This window comes from Oryctolagus cuniculus, chromosome 3, assembly GCF_051225735.1.
Source record: "Oryctolagus cuniculus isolate XC-2025 breed Fujian yellow rabbit chromosome 3, ASM5122573v1, whole genome shotgun sequence".
Lineage (NCBI taxonomy): Eukaryota > Metazoa > Chordata > Mammalia > Lagomorpha > Leporidae > Oryctolagus > Oryctolagus cuniculus.
Window position 1 is genome coordinate 151,390,704 of NC_142869.1, and position 15,046 is coordinate 151,405,749.

Below are 15,046 nucleotides of genomic sequence, written 5' to 3' on the forward strand. Positions count from 1 at the left end.
CCAAGAAAACGAACTTGAGTCGCATTGGGCGTGTTCGTGTCCTCGCCAGTGTCTGGAACTCTGGAGAAAAGCTTTTTTCCAAAGAGTATCTCTGCACTTCCACAAGAAGTCCCAAACCGCAAACGCTCTCATTGCTTGTTTGTTGTTTGCTTGTTTTTTTTTTCATTTTTGCCTTGAAAATAAACCAAGCAATCAGCATGAGGTAACCCGATTCCCAAGGCCACGGGCAAGCACACAGGTACAAGCCGTCAAAATGGAAAGGGCTCTGCTCCCGCTTCCGGCTACCGGCAGGCTGGCCACCACTTGTCCACCAGTGGCTCCGCAGACCTCCAGAGCACGCACGCACACCCGGTCAGGGTTACCGGACGCCCCGCAGGGCGCCGCCCTGGACGCGGCCCCGCCCCTCACCTTGCCTGCGCGGCGCTCGGGCCGCGAAGGTGCGTGCGGCGCTCGCTGATTGGCGGCGGCCTAGCGCTGCTCGCCTGCCATTGGCTCCTCGGGACTCTTTGTTCCCGGTTCCCCGCCGCAGGCTGCCTGCGGCGGACTGGGCGGCGGAAGTTCGACGGCGCCGAGCGAGTGGCTGCGGCGGCGGCGGCGGCGCCGGAGTCCCGGCAGATCCCGCAGTGCCGGGACGGAGCGGAGGCCACCTGAGCCTGGACGTGAGATCCCGGACAGGAGGAGGACGCCCCCTCTTGACCCACAAACATGGACCTGGACGCCAAAATGAAGAAGGTATGGGGCCGCGGTGGCGGACTGCGGGCGACTTCACCTGCGCGGGCGCGTCCCCGACTCCCCCGGCGGTGTCGCCCGCTGGCAGCCCGGACAGGTTGGGGCGCGCGGGCCGCCGGGCTCCGGATCTCCGGGGTCCGAGTACGACGAAGTGCCGGGCGGCCGGGCTCTCCCGAAAGCCAGAGGCGGCGGAGAGTGGGCATGGGGGGCGCGGGTCGTTGCCCTTGGGGGTCCCCCACGTCCCAGCGGCGGGAGGTGTTTGAAACTTTTCTTGGAGATGTTTGTGCAGCCCCTCTGCCCCCCTAAGGGAAGAAGGAGATCGGCGACCCCGTGACACTTGTTCTTCCTGTCTGAGGAAGTTCAGCTTGGTTCTTGGGGTTCAGGGGCGCTGCCGCGGCTTCCAGCCAGCCGCCCGCGGCGCTCTGAAGTGAGTGCTGATTTAAGGCTCTGCCCTCGCACGCGCGCTGCTGATAACTCCTTAAGTGATGACTGGGGGCGAGGGCGCTGCCTGCCTCTTAGGGAGGGAGTTCTCCCTCAGAGAGCGAGCCTTCTGCCTGATGGCCATCGGCGCCCGCACCGGCTGCTCTGGACGCCGGGACCCCCAGCCCCATCGGGGCCGCTCCCCGATTGCGGGGAGCCCCCGCGTCGCCTGGGAGAAAGGGGTGGGGGACCAGACTGTGACTCAGAAGGAACGCCGATGTCACAGTCGAGTGTAACGTTCTGCGGTCAATTTAGGGGGGGCTGGTGCCCCTATCAGCTAGGGAAGGAAGTGTTAGCAGAGAGAGAAGATATGGAGAAAACATCATGTTCGTCTCCTGACCGCGAAAGGTCCCCGGTTTATTATCTCCTAAAGTCAAAGTTCCGGACCTGAGCACTAATTCCGTCTTACGCACAGGTGGGGGATTATATCAGAACACGTGCACGAATGCACAGTGTTAGGAAGCTTCTGGCCAGTGAAAGCTTGAAGAGAGGAGTTTCCTGGTTCCTTATGACTAAAATCCACGCTCCAAAGGGAATTCAAACCAGGAAAACCTAACTTAGGAAAGTTAGGAAAGGGCATTCTCCTTCTTCTTGTTGGGTTTCTTTCTCTTTTTTGTTTTAAACAATATTCATATTTTGGTTACTCTCGCCTGCCACTAGGAAAGCACTTTTGTTTGCTGCTTAGTTAGCTTTCTGTTGGTGAACACTGCTCTCGTTTTGTTTTCAAGTCGGTAAGCGGTATTTGATTTATACTTGTATAGAATGTGGACGGTATTACCTTTGCTTTTTTTTTTTTTTTTTTTGCTTTTTTTTTTGGACAGGCAGAGTGGACAGTGAGAGAGAGAGACAGAGACAAAGGTCTCCCTTTTCCGTTGGTTCACCCTCCAATGGCCGCCGCGGCCGGCGCGCTGCGGCCGGCGCACTGCGCTGATCAGATGGCAGGAGCCAGGTACTTATCCTGGTCTCCCATGGGGTGCAGGGCCCAAGCACTTGGGCCATCCTCCACTGCCTTCCCCGGGCCACAGCAGAGGGCTGGCCTGGAAGAGGGGCAACCGGGACAGAATCCGGTGCCCCGACCGGGACTAGAACCCAGTGTGCCAGCGCCGCTAGGTGGAGGATTAGCCTATTGAGCTGAGGCCCAGCTTACCTTTGCTTTCAAGCATTGATAGAAAAACTACTTTGTAAAAGTCAGCATTCTTTAGGGGAGGGGAAGACATAGATAGGTGGAGCACAGAGGATTTTTAAGGCGGTGTCCCTCTTCTGTATGATACCATAATGGTGGATAAACTCCATTATATGTTTGTCAAAACCTGTAGAATGTACAACACATGAGAGAATCCTAGTATAAAGTGTGGACTTTGGGGATAATGATGTTAATGTGCTTTATCAAAGATTGTCATGAATTACCACTTTGATGTGGGATTTTGATAGTGTGAGAGGTTATGCATGTTGGGGATAGGAAATCTGTGAGAGCTTTGTATTTGTTTCCCAATTTTGCTACTTTAATAAATAAAGCCTATTCAAAAAAAAAAAAAAAAGAGCATCTAAAAGAGTTTTTCAAACTTGGAGACAAGGAGTAATTTTGAGGGAAAAGGTCCAAAGTCAAGAATTTTGTATGCTTACAAGGGAAAAATCCAGACATTTATTTATAAATAGTTTCCTTAAAGTTCCCAATGTGAGTTATAATAAACAGTGCCCTTTACTGATGGTCTAATTTTTATCCTCCATCCCCTCTTTACTTTAAAATGTTATCTTTCCGACCGGAATCAACCTCTGAATCCTTTTCCCTCTCTGCCCCCACCGCCAAGAAAACAGATTCCCTAAATTTACAGCTTTTATAGATAATTGCATGCCGTTGACTACCTTGTCACTGATGGTGATCCAGCCGTTAAATTGGAAGCTACCAAAAGGACCCTACACTTGCCCATTGGCTTCTATGTCCCACCTGCCTTTGAAGGAACCTTGACAGACTTGACATTCTGTGAGTTGGACAAGAAGTCTCCCAGTACAAAGGGGTAAACTTTCCCAGTACAAAAGAGTATGGAGAGCTCAGGAATGTATTTCACAGTTATAGCCATAATGTCAAAAAGAAATGTGTATTTCCTTAGGACATTGCTTTCTAAGACACCCAAAGATGGAAACAATACCAGAGTATTTCTGATTTCATAGCAGCACTTTCTCACTCTTCTTTGACACCTAGATGGTTTCAAGTCTCTTTTCTTTTTGATCTGAGTACACAAGAAAAGTAATAATAGTTTGGAGAAACTTAAGAAAAGCAGTTGGGGCTGCCATTGTGGCTCAGTGGGTGAATCTGCCTTCTGCAGTGCTGGCATCCCATATGGGTGCAGCGCTCTGCTTCCTGGCTGCTCTGCTTCCGCTCCAGCTCCCTGCAAGTGCTCTTGAGAAGGAAACCTGTGGAAGATGGACCAAGTGCTTGGGTCCCTGCCCCAATGTGGGAGACCCCGAAGAAGCTCCTGGCTTCCCTCTGACCCAGCTCCAGCCATTGCAGCTATTTGGGGGGTGAATCAGCAGATGCACAATCTGTCTCTTTCTGTAACTCTGACTTTCAAATAAATAAATAAACCACCCCCACCCCCCCAAAAAAAAGAAAGAAAAAGAAATTGGAACAGGAAAGAAACAAAGACACAACCATTTACATGAAACTAAACTTGATTTCTGTTTTACAATGTGTGGCATTTTTTTCCCTTCTAGAATCCTTGCATTGTTGATTTCATAAGGAATTTTCTCCATGCAGAAGAACAGTTATTTTTTCCATTAACATTTTGTGTAGAAAGAATTAAAAGAGCCATGATAAAGACACAGTGGTCTGGGTGGATGATTCTATTATGATTCTTGATTTAGAAAAGGAGTGATGTCAACACCCTTTGCGCAAATTTGGATTTATTACCAGTTAAATCCCACCATCACAAATAAGGGGGATTTTATTATTAGATTTTGCTGTATTTTGTTTTGTTTGACTTGAGTGAGCTGTTGCTAGGATGTGGGAGATAGTTTGGTTTTACAGAGTTTCTGTTTTAATAATATTTTAGAACAGAATTTGACTTGTATGTCCTTGCGCTGTCTTCTGAGCTACTCACCCAAGTCCTCTTCCTTAAGTCTTAAGTTTCTTGTTGTAATTGACTTTGTGAGAGTCCTTGTCTGCTTGGGAAAAACAATGGGCTTTGAGAGGCAGAAACAGAGTCTCATTTTGTGGTGAATGGTAAGTCCTGGCCCTCGGCCAGCTGTTTTCCTCTTTCCTTTCTGTGGTACTCTCCCGTGAGAATCACTTCTTTTCTTTAAAATCATACCAGAGACAAGGAGAACTCCAGTAATTTCGCTTACACTGCCCAGAATTGCTGCAGGGCTTTGATTTTACTTTATTCACTTTGCCTCCTTTCTAGCCCCTCTCTTTTTATGCATCTTAACATCTTGAACACTTTTCTTAGTATTCCTTTATTTCCTTATTTAATTTTACTTTTAAGAAATGAGATGCATTCTAAAGGTTGTAGGTCATTAAAATTCTACTGTGTCTCTATCTAAATCTGTTTTAAAAGCTTCTGTCATCAGCCAAAAAAGCATAGTGAAACCAAGTGGTTGCAATTAGAAAAAGTACTGAACCACAGAAATCATTTCCATTAGAAATAAGAATGAGCCTTTCTCTTAGGTGGGCCCATGGTCAAAGTGGGATTTACTGCTCAATGCTATTTTTGCCTGCAAGCATCATTGAAGCAATTTTTACTGTGCATCATAAGCAAGGCTGGGGGCAAAGGAAGGACAAGACAACCAGGGCTTGGCGTTAGAGGTGGTTTCTGTCTTTCAGAACAAATACAGAAAAATGTGAAGTGGTCCTCAGCTAGACTCTTACCCTTCTAACCTGGGGTGTGGTTCCTTACATTGTTTACGGAAAATGCTTTCTCTTACTTGCCCTGAATATTACTTTGAAGGAAATTGTGGTAGGTGTTCTGTTGATTTTGCTCTTCTGTGCTATCTTATGAAGTAGAAATGGAGACTTTTACCTCCGCCCTCTTCTAGGAAATCTTTCTTCTTGTCCCATCTGGGTGGAAAATTTTTTTCCCTAAATATCCAAAGCATGTTCTTTCTTTTTCTTTTTTAAAAGATTTATTTATTTATTTGAAAGGCAGAGTTACAGAGAGGCAGAGGCAGAGAGAAAGAGAGGTCTTCCATCCTCTGGTTCACTCCCCAGATGACTGCAAAGGAGCCAGGAGCTTCTTCTGTGTCTTCCCCCACGGGCACAGGGGCCCAAGCACTTGGGCCATCTTCTACTGCTTCCCCAGGCCATAGCAGAGAGCTGGATCAGAAGTAGAGCAGCCAGGACTTGAACAGGTATCCATATGGGATGTGGGCACTTCAGAGGCTGGCCCTGAAAGCATGTTATTTCTTAGGGCACTCATCACTCATCACCTTTAGATTTCAGTGTCCATTGTTGTTTTATCTTCTTATCTGGACTGTGAGCTTGAGAGATGTCCTCATATCTATTTGCATACTTCATTTGCTATTCAAAACAATCTTACCAAGTAGACCTTGGCCCCATTCTCCAGATCAAGAAGCTGAAATTCAGATAGCTTAATCTACAACTAGAGAACCTTACTATGAACCATAATCTGCACAGTCCCTCCTCTTTTCCCAACCAGCCTGTCTTGCTCAGTCAATGTATATTGAATTAATAATGCATTATAAAAAGAAAAAGTATGGTGTATTTCATTTTCATTTGTTTAAACGAATTGTATTTGAGGAAGTGGTTTATAGTCTAATAAAAGTACCAGTCTAATGGTTTTCAATATTTATAGGTTTTCCATGTTGTATATATGCCTTTTGATGTAAGTTGCCACCCTTTTTGGGAAGTGACAAAGTCTTTTAAAAAAAGTGAAAGTATTATGCAAAGGAATTTCTGGGAGACTTTACAAGTGAAGGGGTTGCGTAAGCTTCAGTAATATTCTGGACTCTATCTTCTAGGATTCTTCCAACTTCTCAACTTATTTTGGGAGCCAGTGGTGATGCTGCCTCCCAGGTATTTAATATGGTGCTGAGTGATAGTGACCAAGCCTTGCACCTCTGTCTTGGAAGTTCTTCCAGTGACATCTGGAACTGTGAGAGTGGCACTCACGGCTAGGCTTCAGAAGAGTTTGTTCTGCTGAACTCCATAGTTGATAGAAAGCCTGCCTCAGTACCAGGATAGATTAAACTTCATTCCCCTAGCAACAGAATACTCAAAGTGCCATGGGATGGCGGACCAGCTAGCTAAGAAGCCAGCAGCTTAAAAAAATTAAACTCTAACTACTAGGAGAACTATTTGTTTTACTTTCTCATCCTTTATATAAGAAAAGTTGTTGAGAAGCAATAGCAAGCACCAAAATGATCAGGTTTCTCTTGAGGTTGTCATGGAGTTCCAGAGTGATGCCTAGCATTATGAGCAAGAAATAACCACCACAGAAGATCAGTGTGTAATGGAGTTAATAAGAGGGCTCTCTGGGGCTAGCCTTTCACTTCCTGGTGGGACGCTAGTTGGAATGACTGCATCCCATACCAGAATGCCTGGATTCCAGTGGTGACAGCTCAAGTATTGGATCCCTGCCACCTATGTGGGAGACCTGAATTAAGTACCTTGCTCCTGACATCAGCCCCCAGGCCATTGTGGGCATCTGGAGAGTGAACCAAATGATGGAAGCTTTCTTTTTCTCTCTGCCTTTCAAATAATAAGTAAAGTTTTTTTAAATTAAAAATAAAAAGAGGCTTTAGAAAAAGATTTATTTATTTGAAAGGCAGAGGTACAGAGGCAGGTCTTCCATCTGCAGGTTCACTCCCCAAATAGCCGCATTGGTAGAAGCTTAGTTGATCCAGAGCCAGGAGCCAGGAGCTTCTTCCAGGTCTCCCATGTGGGTGCAGGGGCCCAAGGAATTGGGCCATCTTCTACTGCTTTCCCAGGCCATAGCAGAGAGCTGGATGGGAAGTGGAGCACTCAGGTCTCGAGCTGGTGCCCAGATGGGATGCCGGCACTTACACTTGTATCTCAGAAATTACATTATTGTGTGTGAGACCAAATGAATCACAAAGTAAATGTTTGGAAGCAAGCATGCTGGCATTATGCCTGCAGTGAGCGCTGAGGTCACCTGTGTACTAAATTTCTAACACTGACAGTGGGTAGTTTTGGTGGTGATTTCTGGGCTTGGCTCCTGGTTGTGCCAACTTTTTATTTAGTATACTTATTTCATTTATCTTAAATAATGGCAAATAGAAAAGAAATGAGAAGACAGCTTTTATGTGTTAGAAATGTGAAAAAAATCATAAACGGATATGACTTATAATTACCTACACCTATAAAGTACACAAACCAAGTGTTTTCCCTTACTAGAGATGCCGCATACAGGAGTCATTCTTGGATTTCCTGTTTGCAATCATTGCCAGCGTTTGTTTGGTAACAGCTACCATGGTAACTGAAGTCATGATTTTTAAAAATCTGTGTATTAGATCATTAATATGCAGAACATAGAGGAAATTATTTTGCTTTTTACAAGGTGTTGATGTTTGGGAAATTTCTATAATTATGAATTGTGAAATCAACTTTTTTTATTTTTTGACAGGCAGAGTGGACAGTGAGAGAGAGAGAGACAGAGAGAAAGGTCTTCCTTTTGCAGTTGGTTCACCCTCCAATGGCTGCCGTGGCCGGCGCACCGCACTGATCCGACGGCAAGAGCCAGGTACTTATCCTGGTCTCCCATGGGGTGCAGGGCCCAAGGACTTGGGCCATCCTCCACTGCACTCCCTGGCCACAGCAGAGAGCTGGACTGGAAGAGGGGCAACCGGGACAGAATCCGGCGCCCTGACCGGGACTAGAACCCGGTGTGCCGGTGCCGCAAGGCAGAGGATTAGCCTAGTGAGCCATGGTGCCAGCCGTGAAATCAACTTTTTCAAGGAGAGGAAAACAGAAACTGAGGACTAACCAAATTAAAAACAGGTTTCAAAACCTCAAAGATTTTCAAGATTTTAAAGAAAAATAAGTTGATAATTAATAACTTCACCAGGGTTCTTTGTGTATTAAAGTTTGTCCCAAGCACTGTTAGAAGATTAAATTCAGAAATTATGCCTTTCAACTACCCAACTACAGTCTTTGACGATCCCATGTACAGTCAAATTTATTGTAGTTTCATCGTTTTTTTCCTGAGTACCCTATCTAACCTTCCTGCTTAAACAATTGGGAATTAGAGAGATAAGGGTACCTATGACACATTTTCTAAGTTTCACTGCTTTTCCTTTGGTCATAGTCACAAAAGGACAAGAGTGCAGTTTAGAACCACCAGTTCCTCTGATGGGTGGTCTGCAAAGACTGGGGTGCTGCCTGGGTTTGAGCAGGCTTATCTGGTGGGAATCTTTGAGCTCTCATCGGCTGCACTGCCAGAAGGCTACTCCTGTGTAAATATGTTCAATCTCAAGCGCTGACTCACTCGCAAACTGTGAATGACTCGGCCTGTGTTTATGATAGTGACATCCTGACCACTGTGAAAACTGTCCGCGCCCATGGCACAATGAAATTAGCAAGAAAAAAAGAGAGGACAGAAAGCTGAGCATGCATACCAGGAACTGAGTCTGTCAATAGGTCTTCAGCCACAGTGAACTTGCCCTTGGCTTTAACTGATGATAAAGTCGCTTTTCATTGCAAAGCAATCATGCAGATGGGAGGTGGATTGGTGTTTTTTATGATTTCATGTTAACACCATGATGGCATTGATAGGATGAGTCACAGAATCAGAAACAAAGTACCTGGCTTCTTCCTTTATGGCATACTGGCCTATGATAAAAATAACCTAGGGCTGCACAAAGGTCACCCTTTGTTATTCACAAAGAATCTAAAAAGTACAATTTAAGATGACAGAATCTAAACTTCATTTTTCCTAGTCTCACATCACCTATTGAACCTGTATCCTCCAAAACATTGTGATGTCAGCTTTGGTTAGTCAAAAAAAGAAGAAAAGGGAGGGAAAGAAAGAAAACTAGCGGGCAAGACAGATATGTAAATGAACAACAATGCTGGACTGAATGAAGTAAGTGCATATAGATTTAAATGTACAAAACAAAAATTGTGAGATGGTAATGTAAAGAGTTCCCATATATCCCTCACCCATTTCCCCTATTAACATCTCATATTAGTATTTTTGTCACAATTAAACACACCAAGCTTCCCATATTTTTTTAGAAAAATCTGTCATGCAAAAAAATTGGGCAGATATTTTTAAAAACAATAAAAATTAATTCCTATGACAAGATAAATACAGATCCAATTAAAATTACTGAATGTTGCAGACATAAAATTCATTTGCTAAGTGCTTACTAGTTCCTGGTTGCTTACTCTCAGTTTCTTTATGTATGTCATCACAGACTGGTGACTAGCAGTCTGCAGGCTGCCACCTGTTTCGAATAGCACTGCCATAGTAGGAGTACAGGTAACTATTTCAGAGTGTGAGAATCAAAAGTAATTAAATGGGTGGGCTGAGAGTATTTTCTTGAGGAAATAACTCCCATAGAGTAAGATTTCACAAGGCAAAAAACGAATTCCATGAAGAATAAATAGCATGAACCAAAAGTATGAGACTGTGAAAAGGCAGTAAACCCATGCCAGCATTCACACCAATAACATCTTCAGTTTTGACTTTTCTAACGGCAAAGCCAAAGTAGATGATTGGCTGTGATTTGCCATTGTCCCAGTGTGCAGGTTTGGATTGAGGAAGCATCTCACTGAGTTAGTACGGCTGTCTAGTCCACTGCTGAGCATCTACTTCTCCATCCTAGCTCTGATTATTATTTTATCCATTGTTGTCATCTGCTAAGATAGAGGAAGAAATTTCACCATGGAGTCTGGCTGGTGCAGGCTGGGCTGGGCTCGGAGCATAGGTTGGGACCGCACTGGTCCACACTGGTGCCACATCTTTCAGCCTCCTCAAATCACTGGGTACCTGAAGCATGAAAGTGGAGCATATACTCTGTCAGCCTTTTCTTTTGACAGTGCAGCCACATGTTCCAGCCCAAAGTCAAGGAGACTAGCAATTATGAGGTTATGGCAAATTGTGGATATCAATAGTAATACATGGGAATAATGAACTGGGCCATTACTTCATCGACGCATGTGTTCTGGTGGGGATAATGTGGGGACCTGAAGATTCTTTTGTGAAGATTTTTCATGTATCAAGGGTCTGTTCTGAGATGGTATTCTGTACAGTACCACAGACTACTGGTATTTCAAAGCAAGGGACTGTTTAGCACTTCTGAGAAACTATGAGGGAAAATTGGTCTTGCACAAGAACCCTGTACTTGATTTTCAGAGGGTGTACTTTTCAGTCTAGTGACTGATTTGTTAGCTTTGAGATCCAGCCCTCTCCAGATTCATTCCAACCAGGCCATGTGACCTCCATGTTGCATGAAGAGGTGTAGGAACTTACTGTTGTGGAAAATGGCAAGTCCCCTAGAGTTTGAAGGGGAGTTACCAAATCTGACCTTTTGCATACTGCAACAAATTGAAAATAGATTACACAGATATTCAAATGATGATGTGTGTTGTGCCCAGCCATTAGTAATGGGATAAAGTTATCCTGAGAGAAATAGGCAGAATTTAAACGAATAGAGAGGGCAACACACATCTGGGTGGCTTAACTCCACATTTTTAAAAAGATGTCACAGATAAAAAGAATAGAGATGTTATTCAGAGGCACTTTTCTCGTGGAGTCAGTGCAATTAATGCATTGCAGAGGACAATGCAGTTAAGCCAGATGACCACTGTTGCCCACTCTGGTGGAACACGGAGTTTAAAGGCAGATGGTGACATTTCCAGATGGAGGTTTGAAAGGCAGCTTTGGTATTTGCCCAGTCATTTAGACAAGTTTCTTAGCCTTCACAGCTTCAGGCAGCTAATCTGTGGAACATGGACAATACCTCTTGATTGGATTAGTCAGGTTAGATGAAACGAGATGTGTAAATACCTAGAACAATGCCTGAGGTAGCAATTACTCCATCGGTGTTAATAGTAATGCTATCGGCAGGCGCCGCGGTTCACTTGGCTAATCCTCCACCTGCGGTGCCGGCACCCCGGGTTCTAATCCCGGTTGGGGCGCCGGATTCTGCACCTGGCTCCTGGCTTTGGATCGGTGCAGCTTGCTGGTCATAGTGGCCATTTCGGGGGTCAACCAATGGAAGGAAGACCTTTCTCTCTGTCTCTCTCACTGTCTAACTCTGCCTGTCAAAAAAAAAAAAAAATAGTAATGCTATCTATCAGTTTTATTTATTTTATTTAGTTCGCTAGACCTTAGTACCAACAGGGAAGCATTTGGAGAACACAGGCCAGATACCAAACTACAGAAGTGTGAGCAGAATATCACCATCAGTAACTACAGAATAAATGGTTTTGTTGTCCACCACTGTGTTTAAGGGTGGTTTGGTAGGCAGCGAGTTGCAGCTGCTCCGTGCTGGGTATCGGTCTCCTTAGCCTCCCACAGTGAAAGCTGTGCAAAGAAGAGGCTGTGCTCACTCTGAATTACTCTCATGGCCCCATCTACATGTGAAAAAAATTCCAGAATCAGTGTACCGTAGCTTCTTGAATACCGCTGATGACTGGCAAGTGGGTCCTTTTTGCTCATCTAGAAGAATCTAATTTTGATTTTTCTGCTTGTGGTTTCATCAGATAAAAGAAAATGAAATCCAGATGTAATCCTGCTTGTAAATATTTGTTGTTTGTATGCTTTTAAACTTGTCTCCTTCCCCTAAACCACTTGGACAACTCTACAATGACAGCTGTGTGACTTCTCTAGTGGGGAAATCCTCATGCTATCGTCTAAATATAAAACAAGAAGGGGTGCAAACTCCCCTAATAGATCATCAGTCAAGGATGGCTCAGAAATGAGTTAGGGCTCTTAGGTTTTATGTAGCACGCTCTACAAACATCGTTCAGTTTTCCCAGGGTAAGGGAAGGTGTGTTGAAGCTAGGCACGCAATAAGAAAGCAAGTTTAAGGAGCTGTCAGTAGGATTCTGCATCTCTGCCCTCCTTCCCTAATTTCCATGCCTGCTGTAAGTCTTTGCTTTTGTTCTCAGTGCTTCTGAAAGCCAGTCCTGGAAGTGGAGAATGAGAGGACTGTCTGTTTGCATACTGTTTTCTGTTTTTTATGCCACCTTTCCTTTGGGCTGTACTCTCCAGGTTCTTTCAAAGGCTCCTGCTCCCCATGGTCAGGCTCCCCTACTAGCTGTCTCAGCCAGTGCCACAAGGCATTCCCTTCTCTCCAGTGAGAAAACACACCTGCCCTTAGCCTCTTTTCCTGCTTGTGCTCCAAGTAGGAGGGAAGTAGCGGCAGTAAATCACTTCCTTGTGCAGCCACCCTCCTGTGCTCTCGTCAGTGTGTTATAAGGGGGTTACTCTGGAAGAAATTATAGTGTAGCCCCAAGGCATGGCAAGAGTGATGGCAGTGTTTAGGTTTTAGGGTACAGAGTCTTAATAAAGTCCTCTCCATGTGCAGCTGTCTGTGGAATCCACTCATTAGACCCAGCTGTGGAGGTAAGTGGCACAGGACCAAATTAGGAATGTTTGCCACAATGCGAATTCCTTTAAGGAACTGCTACAGCTACCTTTGGAGTCAGAGTTTAAGAATTCCTTTTGGAGCTAATAAATGGGAGGCTGTGAGGGCTCTGTGCACGCACATGCCATTGCAGAAGCCTTCCTGGAACCGGCCCTAATTAAGAAGCAGTTTCAGTCACAATTACAGCCTATTAATTGTGGCATCTTTATAGCATCCTTTTTTTTCCCCAGAGTAACAGATTTCAGAGGAGGCCTTTTATGAGTGTAGTTCATAGAATAGATATTCTCCTGGTGAACATTTCAAGTGACTTCTTTATGTAATCATGTAAATATAATTTTATCATAGTTTGAGAAATGTATATAAGGAACCAGCATCAATTGAGTAAACAGAATGTACTTCATTTGGCCATTTGCTTCCCAAAAGTAGTTGCAGACATTCAAAATAAAGAAAGCCTTGATATTTTATCCCTGATCACATTGTGAGGATGTGTTAGATTTTGAATAGATAAGTAGTCCAGTAAAGTTAGGAGCTGCGCCTACAAATGCTACCTAATATGAATCAAGTTATTTGCATCCTGATATCACAAAGCAGTGCTGTATACTTGTATATGTTTTTCTTTTACTTAATTCAGCTCTGGATGGACTTAAATGATAGAATAAAGTTTATGCAAATCTTTTTCCATTTTTTTTTCTGTGTTCTTTAGGAAGGACTACAGTGCATCAGAGAAATTCTGAAAATTTTCAATGTGTTTCTGGCAATATCTTGCTAATCAGGCCTGGTATTTTATATGATATTTTGTGGTCTGGTTTGTGGCTGTTCTATAACATGAATACATGTTATGTACGTGTGTATATTATGTATGTGTGTATACAAGTGTGTGTAAGTGTGTATATGTTGAGAAAGAGTATGAGATGTAGCATCTAAAAGCATAATCTACCCTGTATTCTGGAAGAAAGTTTCCTGGTCCTTACCAAGTGAACAACTAAAAAATGGAGAGGAATGAGAGGGTTTACACATAACAAACAAAACTGTGTTTTAGGATGCCTGTTTGGGTAAAGAAACATTTACGTATTTGAAGTGGAAAATATAAGCAACGTGATAGATAAGCACCTGGTATACCTCCCTCCATTGGCAATGTGCCTGACTCCTCACAAATCTTTGAATTTAAAATCAACAGAAAAGAGGAGGTAGTAGGCAGCCCTAGGGTGGTCCCCAGGCATCCTCCCTCCTAGTAATATTCAAACCCCTGGTTAGTTCCCTCCCCTTCTGTGCAGGCTGGACCTGGTCAGTTGCTGCCAACAATGAAATATGAGAGAAGTGTTGGTGTCACTTCCAAGGTTAAGCACTGTTGCTTGTACTTGGGTACTCAAACTCTCTGGGATCCTCACTTTTCTGGAGAAAACTGGCCACCATATCATAAGGCACCCATGTGGAGAGGCCCATAGGAGAGAGCTTCAAATAAGTCTCCCTTTAGTTGGGCCTGGAGATGACTGCAGCCTTCACTGATCCTTAGTTGCGAATTTAGAGGTCCTGAGCCAGCCCTTCCTGATTAGCCATTCCCAGATCCCTGCCTGACCTATAGGAACTATGAGATAGATGTTCTGTTATTTTCAGCTCATCAGTTTTGGTGTAAATAAATCTTAAAAAAAAAAAAAAAAATCTCAGCTCTGCCACTTGCTTGCTGGGTAATAAGGCAGATTACTTAATCTCTCCAAGTTTCAGTTTCCTTATTTGTGAAATAGGGATAATACCTTCTCCATGAGCTGTTGAGGCTTACATGAGATGATGGATATATGGGGGCTAGCAGGTAATATGGCATCTTAACAAATGATGGCTAAGGTATTTTTACTACCCCCACATCCCAACCCACAGTGCTCATTTTTTTAAGTATAATTATATATAATTTCAAGATGTCCTAACAGGACTAAAATTCATCATAGTTTTCCAGAAAATCAACAGGATCTGCGTCTGCTCTTCTTCACATGTTGCCATTAATAATGTCTTAGGCGATCTGTGGCAACCTGATTAAATCTCAGATCCTTGTAGACAAAGGGCCTCAGTGGTGGCCTCTCTGTCGCTAACTTACTGGTACTGACTTAAGTTATACTGTTATAAAATATTTAGGCCAGTGGACCACCAGTTTCCTTTTCTTTCCTGAAAGAATAGTCTGTATGTGATTATTTACATAATAAACTGCTCATAGTGGATTTCAGAATAGAGATGCTTGTAGGGCTGCAGAAATGAATTCTAGAATCTGTAGTGAAGA

At 44.0% G+C, this 15,046-nt stretch overlaps 1 protein-coding gene across 1 annotated transcript in view; it reads left to right on the plus strand.

Annotated features, from left to right (window-relative positions):
• Nucleotides 1-521: 521 nt before the first annotated feature.
• Nucleotides 522-15,046, plus strand: part of TES (testin LIM domain protein) — a 42,839-nt gene continuing 28,314 nt past the window's right edge. Inside the window, 1 exon segment of the mRNA NM_001171041.1 lies at nucleotides 522-732. Within this exon segment, the coding sequence (NP_001164512.1) occupies nucleotides 706-732 (27 nt within the window). The 5' untranslated portion in view covers nucleotides 522-705.